The sequence below is a fragment of the Varanus komodoensis genome, unplaced genomic scaffold (assembly GCF_004798865.1).
Source record: "Varanus komodoensis strain SLA01 unplaced genomic scaffold, ASM479886v1 scaffold104, whole genome shotgun sequence".
Classification (NCBI taxonomy): Eukaryota; Metazoa; Chordata; class Lepidosauria; order Squamata; family Varanidae; genus Varanus; species Varanus komodoensis.
The window spans coordinates 962,586-976,371 of NW_025335289.1; the positions used below are offsets into that span (position 1 = coordinate 962,586).

A 13,786-nucleotide genomic window follows, 5' to 3' on the forward strand; every position below is an offset into this window, starting at 1 on the left:
CAGGTAGGAGGCCTCTCACGGCTGGGCCTGAACTTGGGACGTGGGATTTCCCAGCCGTGGACCCAGTGGTGTCGGTGCTGTGGCAGCAGCGGGTTGTGAGGAGGCCGGCTGTGCCAGGGGTTGATCCTTGGTGCTGTAAGAGACATACATGCATGTTATGAGGCATACATGTCTCATTAAAAGACGCAGGGTGTCAGTGAAACTGTGTGTTGTGTGACTGCTACGATTCATCAGTGTCATTTGTGGTAACATGGTGCAGGTAGTTTCCTTGGGCCCTTTAGGGGCCTGCAGGCCTCACTTGCATTTAAAGGGGACAGAACTTTAATGCTAACTGGCTGCTGTTTGTGGAGATGGGATGCGGTTTGTCTAAATCTCCCTCATCGCTGCAGCTTTCAGATTAGTGAGAAGCGATGCTAAGGAGCGGCAAGGTTTTAAAACCTAGTTAAAGCTTGTAAAAAATGTTGCACCATGTCAATTTCTTTGCTGAGCTTCCGTCGCCTTTCTGTAAAATAGTCAAGGCAACTTACAAAGAATTCCAATATAGAAACAGAGTTTTAAAAACCAACAGAAAATCAATTCTAGAAAGAAATCAATAAGAGCCAGCAGTGAAGTCAACAATGTCAGGGAATATTTTGCTGGCTCAGTTCTGTTCCAGATCTTTCTTTACAGGGATGTGGAACTGGGCAAGGCCGCCCGGCCATCTGCCTCTGGACAGTTCGTTTCGGAATGAGGGCAAAATGAAGCGTCCCGTCTTGGAGGATGGGTTCCTCATAGCTCAGTGCTGCGCACGGACGCTGGGAGAAAGCATTTGCCTTCCCGTGCTGCCCGTGAGGCCGGCAGTGCTGGATTTCTACCAGAGTGCGAGACCAGCTAGAACATTGGCCTGATTCATCAAGGAAACACTTTCTCTGCGCACAGTTCTCGTCTCCTCCCTCCGCCTCTCCCTCCCCGGGAACACGGGCACGTTGGCCGTGCATCCACATTCACATGCGTGTGCGTCTGCGTGTAGCGATTGCTGACCTGTTAACCCATGACCCGAACCCCTTCCCACTAGAAGCTGGGCTGCCCTGAGCATTCCCAGAGAACGTGCGTGCGCAGCTACGGTACCGGGAGCCACGCAGCCGGGGAGGTGAAAAGCTTTTGCTCCGGCAATTCAGTGCAGGTGGATCCTTGGAGGTGCCCTCTTTCTTTGGAATTGGCTCTTGAACAGCTGTAAGCAGGTGTTTATTTGCATATATTACTGGAATTATCTCGCAGTCTCCCAGCCAACTCTGTTGCGGTCGCACCCATATTCCAGAAGGAATGTGGAGAGATGGGAGTTCATGGCTGAGGTGAAATTTGGCTCTGAAATACTCAGTTCGTGCTCTTAACAGTTGCCACCCCCCACAGTCATATCCAGCTGTTGTTCCAAGCATCTGGAAGTCAGCAGACCCTGTTCCTTCCTGGAATATGGCATAGGTTACGGGTTTTTCTGTCCAGCTGGGCTGAGAGAGGCAGCATTTGGACAATACTAGCCAGGTTTAACAAGATGAGAAATGAATGAGTTTTGGTTTGCAGCATCTTTGGGGCTTCCTTAGGAATGCAGTCAATCAATCCAGAAAACTTGGATTAACTGTATATTGCGTGTTTGGACTAGGAAACACTAGTTATTAGCTTTGGAGCAAACCAGGATTTAGGCCAGCTTGAAACCATGATTTGCTATCCTGGCTTGTTTTGAAGCTGGTGATCATAGTTGCACTGTTCACACAGAAAACCATGTTCAGTTAGAGGCTTCCTGCTTAATTGTGACTCAGGCAAACAGAGAAGCGATGTGAAGGCGTGCATGGGAGAGAGGGTTCTTTGCATCTCGGCTCCTTGACCTGAGAAAGGCCCATCCAGATCACTGCACAGCTGGCTGGACTTCCCCTTTCCAAGGCCATGTCTTTAACTTGCCATGATTCAGTGCAGAAGTAGCTGTTGCTTCCCCTTGGGGAAAGCAGGTTGCAAAGCGAAAAACCCCAGCAGTGGCATACCTCCACTTAGCTACATGAGCAGCAGAAAAAGGAACAGGAATGGCTACTTCAGAAATGTCATCTTGAACAGCACTGAGACCAACAACAGTAGCATAACTTGTATGGCCCTTGCGGGTTCCAGGTGTTAAACCAAGTTGCAAAACCAGCTCCAGACCCTGTGGACATGAACTGTTTGGCACGCCACGAGGGGGCAGCGAGTTCGCATGCTCATTGTCTGTCTTTCCCAGCAGGCACCCGAACGGGATACAGAATCTGACCGAGGGCTTCCTTCCCGGCTCCCCACTGACCCCGACCAAACCTTTGAAAGAGAGATGGAGGCAGCCGAAATTTCCCTCACCTTAGTCGCGTCGTTTCAAGCTATGGAGAAGAAGGTGGACTCTCACACCACGCGGCTACTGGATTTAGAGGGGAGGACGGGGACCGCCGAGAAGAAGATCATAGACTGTGAAAAAACCACTGTGGAAATCGGGAACCAGCTGGAGAGCAAGTGGGCCGCCCTGGGCACCCTGGTCCAGGAGTACGGGCTGCTGCAGCGGCGGCTGGAGAACATGGAGAACCTGCTGAAGAACCGCAACTTCTGGATCCTCCGGCTGCCCCCGGGCTCCCGGGGGGAAATCCCCAAGGTCTGTGGCCCGCCGACGTCGCAGAGCATGTGCCGCTTCCGTGACGGAGGCGCACAGGCCCCCCGGGTGTGCCTCCCAGGTCCTTCCCTGCTGCCAGACGCGGGGTGGCTGCTGGCTCAGCTGCCTTGGAAAGCGGGTTAATGGAAGGGGAGCCCGACCACGGGAGCTGCAGTTGTGATGGATCTGTGGCAGCTCTGGGTGCAGGCGCAGGGTCCCCAGACTCAGGAGCCCGGTGTTGCCCGGTTGATGGTTTGTCGGGGGGCTTCTCAGGGGCGTTTGGGGTTGGGCACTGTGGAAGCAAGAGGCTGGCTGAGAGGGGCTTTAGGGTGCAGCTTCGGGGCAGGAAAGAACCGGCTGGGAGGGCCGGGTCCTGGGAAACAGGATTAGCCGCAGCCCTGGCCATTAACAAAAGTAAAGGCAGCTGTGCTGTTGAAGCGTCAAGATCCGTATTAAGTGAAATATGCTTCTTGGGCCAGCTCAGCGTTGGGCAAGCTTTTGAGCAAGCCGGGCCGTTCTTCCCTCTCTGGTTGCCCGCAGCCCCAGGACTGGCTGCAGGCCCGATCGTCCACCGATCGTGCGCGCCCAGGACCCCGCGTGAGCGCCGAGGCCCGGCCCGACTCAGAGCTCAGGCCCGCTGCCCACGGGGCTGCCTCACCCGGCGTGCCGCAGTTCTGCCTGCCCGGGCCCCCGGCATCGGCAGTGCGCAGGCGCCCCCCCCCCCCCGCCAGCAGAGGCAGGGGAGGCGCATGAGGCCGGGAGTGTCCCAGACTTGTGGGTGATGTGCTGGTGCCCCGTGCAAAGAGCACCTTCCTGTCCCGAATCTTCCGCCAATCGGTTTCCTGAGATGCTCTCTTTGGGTCCTGGCATTATGACAGGGAGATGATGTCTGCTGCACCCCATACATGATCCAGCACACCTCTGCCCTTTCGCCTTTGCTTTCCCCCAAGCTAAAGCCCAGTTATTGTGGCCACTGCAGCTGGATGACCATTTTCACTGCTCTTCTCTGCGCTTTTTCACTCAATGGCCTGTTTCAGGAGAGGCAGCCAATGTCCTGCAAAGCACCGTTAAGGGGGCAGATTCGGTGTGCAGCCCAGAAGCAGGACCAAGCACGGAGCGACCGTCCTCGGAGCAAGGCCTGGGAAGCAGAGCAGATGTGCCAGTGCCAGAGCCAGACCTGGAGGGCTCCTCTCCCCGCTGGTGCTTGGCTCAGCTGCAAGGCGTTCGAGCTCGCCGGCCACAATCCTGCTCATGAGGAGGAGCTTTCTCCTGAGGAGCCTGTCTCGCGGGGGCCCGGCTTGCCTCTGCCGGTTCTGGCTCTGAGAGTTCTAGCCCCCCAAGGAGGGCCCTTCCGGCCTCCGCTGACATCCTCTTGAGTCAGCAGCGCCCAGTTGTGCGGCACTTGCCACCTGGGATCAGGCCACGGGGAATCTGTTTTTTTTTAATAAATTTTATTTGAAATTATAATCCTAAAAACAAAAGCTAAAAACAACATCAATCATCAAAAACATCGGGCCCGCTGGGCCAGCCCCCACATTTTTTTCCATTTATGATAACTTAAAAACACATTTAAATCTATACAAAGTCCCGTTTCTCTAGCCAATGATAAAAAGACTCCCACGTTTGATAGAAGTCGGCCACGGGGAATCTTTATGACGAGATCCGGGACCGCATCTGTCCTTACTGGGACTCTGCCCTGGTGGGCTTCTGGGCATGCCCTGCCCAGCCGGGTTCCTGTCTGGTGAACTCAGGCGCGTGAGCTAGCCCAACGCGCTGAGGGCCGCCGCCGCACCCTCACTGCCCCGCGTCTGCTGTAACGACACACAAAGTTATTAGGAGGGCGAGCACCCGGAGGAGGGCCTTCTCTGCGGTGGCGCCCTGGCTATGGAATGCGCTCCCCAGAGAGGTCTGCCTGGCGCCATCATGATATGTTTTTCAGCGCCAGGTTAAGACCTTTTTATTTAATTAATATTTTAATAAGTTTTAATATTGAATTTTATCATCATATTTTAATGGCAGCCAGAGTGGGTCGTTAATTAATTTATGTTATGTTAAATATTTGTATTTTATTTGTGTAAGCTGTCCTGAGGCTCTTGCAAAGGACAGCATACAAATACTTGAAAGAGCATACAAATATTTGAGAGAGAGAGAGAGAATGAATTTTAAATAAAGGAGCCAGGCATCCTTGGGCTGCCGGCCGAGCTGCTCTCGCTCGCAGGGGCCTTGCTCTGTGGCTGCAACGGTCACCACGAGGGCCTGTGTGACAAAGAGGCTGGTTCCCCGAGCAAGCGATCTGTGTGTCTCCTTTGGGCAGGATGGGCGCCTGTTTCCCCAGAGACGATGGGCATTTGGATAGGTGCCAGCCTAAATCTGCCCACGTGTGGAGCCATGAGGTCCTCCCAGACTCTCGCGGCTGCTCCTCCTGCGTGGGAATGGTGCCGAGATCCGGCAAAGGGCGTGTGGGAAGTGTCTGGGTGAAACTGGATGAGTGCCCAGCGGCTGACCCTGTTCCTTCTCAGCGGAATGGGCGTAGTTTTCCCTTGCTTTGGCTGGGTGTGCAGAGGAAGAGGAGGAGGGCGGTGCGGATACTCGGCACGAGGAAGGCTGTGACGCCTTCTTGGGCCCCGAGCCTTCCCTCCCCGATCTCGGACCCTGTGAAGGCAGGCGCAGCGCTGATGGCCGGGCTTTCCCCCCCAGGTGCCAGTGACGTTCGACGACGTGTCGGTCTGTTTCAACGAGAAGGAGTGGGAGAAGCTGGAGGAGTGGCAGAAGGAGCTGTACAAAAACTTGATGAAGGGGAACCAGGAGTCCTTGATCTCTCTGGGTAACGCTGGGGCTGCGGCTGGCTGTGCTGGGCAGCCCTCCCGACTGGCCTGGCCGGGGCGCATCGGCCCGAGTGTCCGGCCGTCCTCGCCCCAGGCGCCGCCTCCGTCCCCGAGGCACTCTGTTGTCCCTGCTACTGCAGACAGTGGGCTTCGGCTGTGTGAAGCTGCTCCCGCTTGCATGCGTTTCAGAACGGCGGGCCCCTTGCTGTGCAGCTGCGGCCCGGGCTGAGCCTCGCTCGCCCTCTCTCCTGTGCACGCCGCTTCAGGGGCCGGGATGGCCCGTACGGGCCGATGGGAGACTGTGCAGATCCGCTCGAAGGACGGTTGTGCGCCTGTGGCCATTCTTCACAGCCTCTGGGAAAGAACCCGACTGCGGGTCCCGCTGTTCCCAGAATATGTCTTGGGAAGGCGGGCGCCTCATCCCAGCCGATACCTTGGCACTGTTTCCGAGGGATGCAGCTGGGCGGAATAAGGCTGCGCGGGTCTCTGCCCGCCGTGGGACCCGGCTCGGGCTCGGTGGCGTCGGAACAGTGCTCCCGGTGAGCAAAATCGTACCCGTGGGGCACGTCCCAAGGCTCCGGGGCTTCCGGATGGGGGCTCCTGCCATGACCAAGCAAAGGGATCGCGTCGTGACGGTGCCTTTTTCTCCTCAACAGGATGTTGTGTTATGGGAAAGGATGTGTGCGGGGGGACGGGGACGGGACGCGGGGGGTTATGAGCAGAAGTTGCGGAATCTGCCCCCTCCCCCATAAAATGGCTGTTTGCGGCAGAACAGAAAGGCCTTTTGGGAACTGTCTAGTCCAATGAGCAGCGGCCACCCTCACGACGCCCAGCCCTTGCTATATTCCACCTTGAAAGCTCAGTCAGAAGGAATCCCGTCCCGTCCCGTCCCGTCCTGCGTGTTTTGAATTCTGAATATGAAATGCACACGAACGAGCAGTGCTCTTTCGGGACATTATCCCCGCGAAAGGAGGTCCCTTCTCCCTCCAGCCGTTTCATTTCACTTCCAAATCTATCACAGGTAGAAACTCGCTTTGATTTGAAATAAAATCTCGTTATTCCTGATAAGATGCTGAGCAACGAAGGACTGGCTCTCGGTCGTTCGGTTGCCGGGGCTTCTGTGCATAGTGATCGATTAGATAGATTAGATAGATTTCAAGGAACTGCCCCCTTCTCTGCCAGGGTCTTGCCTCTGCAGACTTTCTTCCCCGCCCTGGTGCTGTTCTCAAGCACGGCCAGGCAAGCACAGCATCCCCGTGCCCCACAGCCGGCGTCTCCCTGGCGCAGGGAGAACGGAAGCAGCCCTCCCTGGCTGCCCGCATGTCCAAGCCCCCTGGCCTCTTGCGGGAGGTGCTGTTTAGCAGTCCTCCAACTGTGAGCCCCCCCCCCCCCCGCTCTCTTCCTCTGTGCCGCAGACTATGCAATTTCCAAGCCCGGCGTTTTAGCCCAGACGGAGCCAGGCGCCGACTCGTGTCTTGGAGAGGAGCGAGACGCAGAAGAGCCGGGCAGGCCGCCGGATCCCACAGCAGGCAAGTGAGGCGAAGGGCTGCCTTGGGGGCCCGTGAGCTGCGCTGGTGCTGCACGGTGGGTCTGCCTGCCTCGGGTGGGGCCACCTTCAGTCCGAGGGCCAAATTCCATGTCGGAGACTTCTTGGGAGCCACGTTCCTGGATGGGGCCGGAGGCCAAGGGCCGGCCTTTCGTGGCGTAAAGCTCTCCCCGCCGGTCGTGTCGGGCTTGTGCAGGATTGTGGGGGGATGCACAGAGCTGGGAGGGCCCTGCAGCAGTGGTGGCTGGGCAGAGGAAGGGGCGCGGCTCCCTTGAGGACCCCTCCGGGGCCAGATCGGGCCCTGGGCCAGGGGTTGTCCCCCATCCTCGCAGGCTGCCGCAGAGGCGGTTGGATTGCGGCAGGTCCCAGCAGGTCAGCCTGAAGAGCCAGCCAGGATGGGCCCAGGCGGTCGGGGAACCGGTGCTCCCCCGACCAGGAGGCTCCTGGGAAGACTCTGGGCCAGCCTCTGCCTCTCAACCTCACAGGGCTGTTGCTGTTACCGGGATAAATGGCAAGGGGGAGACCCTAAGAGGCCCCCCTCGCAGAGGCAAAAGGCAGGGTATACGCGGAGGGCCGTGATACTCCTGGGCCCACTGAAGCCTGAGCGAGCGGCAGCAGTGCTGTTTCTTGCTTTCACGCCACAAAGGGGTATTCGCACGCCGGTCCTCCTGCTTCTCTGGCCGAGCAGCGACCTTCCATATCAGCCGACGCTTCTGGGCCATCCACAGGGGCGGCCCCCCATGGGGGGCACGTGGGAGTCAGTCTCCCAGATTGCAAAGGCCTAAAGGGCATGTTCCAGCCAGAGGAGCCTGCATCACTGTGGCACCTGGCGCATGCGGGGAGTTGGAGGCCTTTTCCATCTAAGCTTGCGCAGGATTGCACCCTGATTGCGAAGGAAGGAAGGCCCCTCTTCTCGCGGAGGCGAGCAAGCAGCATGTGGGGGGGCAGTGGAGCGAAGCCCTCCGGGTCCCTGCTCGGGAGAAGCGCCACCCCCCCCCAGGGACCGCTCGGGGCCTCGCCTCGAGTCCCCCCAGCATCAGCTCGCCCGAATGCAGCCTCTGTCTTCCCTGCATCTTCACGCGCTGCTGGGAGACCACCGCCGGGTAATGGGGAGGGGAGCAGGGCTGGGCCCCCTGCTTCTCAGCGAGCGAGGGGGCAACGTGGGGGCCCAGGGAAAGCCACGGGGGGACCCTGGCAGCCCCCTCGCCACAGACGTGGCTTCGGCAAGCCTCGCGAGGGAGGACGAGCGCCCCGGAGAAGCTCCCCGTGACGTGGGCCCCTGCGCCCAGAGCGTGGGGCTGGGTCTCCACCCCGCCATTTCGCTCCTGGCCCTGCGATAGATGGGGTGTCGCTGGGGCCCCCCGCTGCTAAAGGGCTGCCTTTGCTCCCCGCCGACTGCTGCAGCAGGCATCCGGGTGGTGATCAAGACGGAGGAGCCCCACTCCGACGACTGTCCGGAAGACCTGGAGCAGCACCAGATGTCCGGGAGCTCCGAGGGGGACTTCCAGGGCCTGGACCAAGAGGCCACCTGCGGAAGCCCGTACAGCGCCGCCACTCCTCTGGGAAACTTTGCAGGGAACAGCCTCGACGAGGCGAACGAGTACACCGTGGGCTTCGGGGAGATCGAGCGCGTCACCGTCCAGCACGGCAGCTGCACGGGTAGGGCTCCCCGCCCGCACCCCACTTTCCAGGCCCTGGCCGACTCCTGCCTTGGGAGGCAGGAGCGCACCCCTTCTTCGTCCTCAGAACGGCCGTCTCGTTGCCGGGCCGGGGGGAGGCCTGCGGCTGCTCTGCCGGGGCCGTGACGGGACCCCCGGCGGAGGCCGGCTTTGGACGCGGGTCTTCAGTCCTCTTGTGCTCATTCAGCATATTTTCTAGCTTTTGCACCTGCTTGTTGAAGCCTATTGCGGGGGGTAATTTGGGGTCCTTCACGGGCAGGGGGATGGACCTGGTGGCCTTCTGACCCCTTCCAGTCCTGCTCTTCCAGGACTCGGTGATTCTGTAGTTGCAGACCCCTGACCAGGATGGCTTCCTGGGACAGGAGCACTTGCCCCAGTAGGACTCTCCCGGCAGAGAGGCCCTTTCGTGCACCGTTTATCCAGTCCCGGGGCAGCTCTTTCCCTTCTCCTTAGACGCAGTTTTCCTGACGCAGCAACTTCTGCAAACTCCAAAGCAAAATCAAAGCTCCAGTCAAGGACTTAGGTGCAGCTTGCATGCCTTTTTTCAAAAAATGCGGAATTCCAGAACTTCTGCAGTCAGGGCATTGTAGCAACTTAAGACTGTCAACGAGTCTTTCTTGCTCTTTCTGACAAATTTCGAGCCCCAAATTTGCTTCAAAGAAGCTTCAGATATTATTCTTCTCAGCAAGTGATGCACAATGCTTTGCTCTTGTTTTCCCTTCGAAGATGACGGAATTGTGATCAAAATGGAAGAGGAGGAGGAGGAAGAGGAGGAGGAGGAGGAAGAGGAGGAGGAGGAGGAAGAGGAGGAGGAGGAGGAAGAGGACCCCGTCAGCCTCGAGCCCCGCGGACTCTTCTCTTCCAGAGCGGAGCCCCCGTGCTCGATCAACTGCAACGTGGATGTGAGGCGGGAAGATAAGCGGGTCGTGAAGCCCCCCCGAGCCACGGTGGGCATCTGCGCCCCTCTCTGCGAGAGGGACAACGGCGTGGAGCCGCGGCCGGCCACCCTGCAGCAGCGGAACCGGGCGCGCGAGCGGCCGTACATCTGCCCCGAGTGCGGGAAGAGCTTCATGCTGCGCATCAACTACATCATCCACCAGAGGAACCACCTCAAGGAGGGGCCCTACGAGTGCCACGCCTGCGACCTCAGCTTCCGCATCAAGCAGCAGTTCCTGCTGCACCAGCGCCTGCACACCACGCGGCGGGGGGTGGCCCCCCCGCCCCGCCGGGGGCAGGCCTACCCGGACAAACGCAGCCTCAAGCCGCAGCCCCGGCCGCCGCCGGCCCCGGCGCCGCCCGGGAAGCCCTACAAGTGCAGCGAGTGCGAGAGCAGCTTCAGCCACAAGTCCAGCCTGAGCAAGCACCAGATCACGCACGTGGGGGAGCGGCCGTACTCCTGCGGCGAGTGCCGCAAGAGCTTCCGGCTGCAGATCTCGCTGGCCATGCACCAGCGGGCGCACGCCGGCAAGAGCGAGCTCTCCTTCATCTGCCCGCAGTGCGGCAAGGCCTTCAGCCGCCCCTCGCACCTCCTGCGGCACCAGCGGACTCACACCGGCGAGCGGCCGTACAAGTGCAGCCAGTGCGACAAGACCTTCAGCGAGAAGTCCAAGCTGACCAACCACTACCGCGTCCACACCCGGGAGCGGCCGCACGCCTGCGGCGAGTGCGGCAAGGGCTTCATCCGCAAGCACCACCTGCTGGAGCACCAGCGCATCCACACCGGGGAGCGGCCCTACCACTGCGCCGAGTGCGGGAAGAACTTCACCCAGAAGCACCACCTGCTGGAGCACCAGCGGGCGCACACGGGCGAGCGGCCCTACCCCTGCACGGAGTGCGCCAAGTGCTTCCGCTACAAGCAGTCGCTCAAGTACCACTTGCGGACACACGTGGGCGAGTGAGGGCCGCCCGCCCCCGGGCCCGGGCATCCGGGGACACAGGACCGGCTGGGGCGGGGAGGACGGTCCCGCGCATGCCCTCCAGCCCCAGGCGCACAGACGCATGGCCTCTTCCTTTCAGTAACGGGTTTCGGAACCGAGCTAACCACCCCGTTGGCACGTGGCACCGGCCAGACCTGGATTCTGCTCCTTGCTTCTGCCTCCCTTGCCCCGTTCTGTTCTTTTTGATAATAAATGTGGAATCTGATTTTATTTGGTAAGCAGATGCTTCAGGTTCTGGGTTTGTTTCATGAGCTGCCAGCGTGTGGCATTCTGGGAAAACATCTGTGTGGAACGAGGAGGACGGGGTGCTGGTGGGGTGCCTACCGATTCCCCTCTTGAGAGCCCCCTTGGATGGAGGCTGCACAGCTGGGCCCCCAGAATCCCCCAGGCTTGCTGCTGGGACTGGTTCCTCCTGAGGCATCCTGCCCACGGGGCGTCTCTGTGTACGGCTCCTGTTGGGCACGGTAGCTGCAGTTTGGATCATCCTGTACATTTGGCAGAAGGCGAGACGTTCCTGTTTCTCTTTCTTCTGGAGGGAAGGCAGGTGTGTAAATACCAAGGAGGTGGGGAGGGAGGTGTGTGCTGTGAAGACCCCCCCCCCCCGTTCATCTCCTGAAACCTCCACGGTTTCTTCCTCTCGCTAAAAGCAGATAGCAAACCGCTGGCGGTTTGTGCTTCGCTGCTTTACCTCGAGTCCGGCGATGGGTCTGCCTTGCCAGGCTGGCCTGCTCTGGCTGGCAGCCATGTCCCACGGCAGCCTTCTCCAAGCGAGCGCCATCCAGACACGTGTGACCACTGTCCCAGACTGGCTTCTGCAGGGTCTCTCCAGGCCACGCCACGCCACCTGAGCTACCCGGAGCTGCCGGGCCGGGATGTGGCGGCCTGGGGGACGTGTCCCGTGTCTCCTGGGCTCAGCTGCCCCTCTTCTGCCTGCAGGCAGGCAGAACCTGGGTCACTCTGGCCAACGGGCAGAGAACTGGGCTCTCGGAACCTGCACTGTATCTAATGCATCAAGAGCCCACGAGGATCCGTCACCGAGATCCTGAGCTTTCCCGCAGAAAAATGGAAGTGGCCACTTCTTCTCCATGACCTCCGAGACTTTGAGCAGAGCGGGAAGTTCCATGGCGAGCTCAGACGTAGCTGAACCTGGTTCCTCCCCTGGCCTCCGATGCGTTGTGGGGAAGAGTGCTTAGAGGTCACCGTAGCGACATACGCATGGCGGTTGTTGTATACCACACTGCCCCCCCCCCATCGGCTTTGTGGCACTTCTTGTTGCGATGATGCAGCCAAGTGCATTTCTTGGCTGCCATATTCAGCCCAGATGGCCGGCTGGGGAATTCTTTCCTGCCCCTGCCATCCCCCAATCCTGGCAAGCCTGACCTTTTTATTCAAATGTCATTTTAATTGTTCATAGTATTTATTCATTTTATTCTTTGGCCAGGGCGACTTAATTTATACTGTTAATTTATATTATTCTATGGAAGTTTATTTATGGATGTGAGCTGCCCCGAGGCTTCGGCGAATGGGGCGGCATCGAAGTCTCCTAAATAAATAAATAAATAAATAATTCTTCAGCCGTCCTCCAACAATCCCCCACTGCCTGGGGTAGGCCAAGCCTTGGGCCCAGGGTGCGGCCGACACAGCAGCTCCTTAGCCCCCGCTGGAAATGCCACGAGCACCCGCGTCGGAGTTCGTGGCACCAGGGCAAGTCACGCCATGGATCGCCCTCCGTGTTTGCTGTGCCACATGGGCTGCGGAGCGGTGGAGCTGGACGCAGTGGTTGGATCCCGCTGTCGGCGCCCTGCGAAGCCCTGTCCCTCGGGCCTCGCTCAGCCGAGACCGTCTTGGCTCCACGCCTCCCCCCGCTACAGAGCACGGTGGTGGCGGGTGGGTGCGTGCCCTCTCCCTGCCCCATCTGCCACTCTTCGGAATGGCGGCCTGGCAGCCCGTTCGTAGATGGGGGGGGCTCTTCCTCAGCAGCTTCCCCGCGATGCCGTGCCTCGCCGGCTCTGTGGGAGAGCAGGCAGGACTTGCTTTACCCAGACTGCGCGGGAGAGACGGTGCTGGCATTCCAGGCCCCCGTGGGTCCGCCAGGCTTCCGACTGGGATACCTGCGGCTCGGTTCTGCCTCCCCTCGCAGGGCTGGTGGCCCCGTGACGGGCGCGAAAAGCTCGCGCCTCGACCAGGAAGGCCCAGGGCTCAGCGTTCGTTCGGGCGTCCACCTTGTGGGTTCACCAGCAGCGGTCCGACGTGGTTCCCCATGCAGGAGGTCGGCGATGATGAGCAGAGGGTGTGGAACGGCCAGACTGACGGGATGGGGCCTCTGCCCTGCAGCCACTTGCCCTGGGGCCTGGAGGGGCGTCTGCCAAGGGCTCGCTGCGGACCTGCCGGCCTGGGGCGCCTTTGGTGGCCCCTCGCCAGGCCCGGTGTGCCCTGCGCTGCTCCCGTCCGGCCTGGCCGAACCCAGCGCCCTTCCGCCTCTCAAGGTCTGCTGCCGCCAGCACCGGGCCAGGAGGTTTGGCGGGCTGCAGCGGGGCGGCCACCGGCCGGGAGGGCAGTCGTCCCGCGGGCAGCCAGGCGCTTCGGCACCCGGGGCAGAGGCCGCCGGCGCCCCTCTCCCGCTGGAAAGCAAGCCGGCCCCAGCAGCAAACCAGAGGGCCGACCCTGCCGGCCTCGTTCGGGCACTTGCCCAACGCCTCGCGGGGCGCGGGAGGCCAGGCCTGTGACCCTTGGGCCTGCTGGCCGCAACCGCGAGCTGCCGGCCGCGCCTCTGGAGCGCCCCAGGCCGGGGGGGGGGAGTCTGCTCAGCGGATTGACGGGATTCACAACCCGGTGGGGAGAGCCGAGAGACCTGCCGCGGCGGCGAGGAAGGTGCCGCAGGCCGGAGGCACGCGAGGCGGCGCCACCACGGATAAGGCGCTGCCCCGGCCCGGCCCGGCCCGGCCCGGCCGCGCAGGAAGGGCGCGGGCGGCCTCCGTCCGCAGGGGGCGCTGCGGGCCCGGGCGGCAGGGAGGCGCGCAGGAAGGCGCTTCCTGGCGGCCCGGCGGCGCATGCGTGCCGCGGCTGCCCCCCTCGCCTTTTAAAGCACCCGGAGCTGCGCATGCGCGCCGTCCGTGTCCGCGAGGGACGGCTGTGGTGGGTGCCCTTCTCCCTCGCGCCCCTCCTCT

The 13,786-nt window shown here is 60.6% G+C and overlaps 1 protein-coding gene across 1 annotated transcript in view; it reads left to right on the forward strand.

The window, feature by feature from the left end:
• The first annotated feature begins 1,265 nt into the window (after positions 1-1,265).
• LOC123017898 overlaps positions 1,266-13,786 on the forward strand; it is a 25,884-nt gene continuing 13,363 nt past the window's right edge. Inside the window, exons 1-6 of the mRNA XM_044419553.1 lie at positions 1,266-2,635; positions 5,330-5,456; positions 6,873-6,986; positions 8,408-8,662; positions 9,409-10,579; positions 12,229-13,294. Coding sequence (XP_044275488.1) covers positions 2,216-2,635; positions 5,330-5,456; positions 6,873-6,986; positions 8,408-8,662; positions 9,409-10,579; positions 12,229-13,294 — 3,153 coding nt within the window. The 5' untranslated portion in view covers positions 1,266-2,215. The remainder of the gene's footprint in view (positions 2,636-5,329; positions 5,457-6,872; positions 6,987-8,407; positions 8,663-9,408; positions 10,580-12,228; positions 13,295-13,786) is intronic.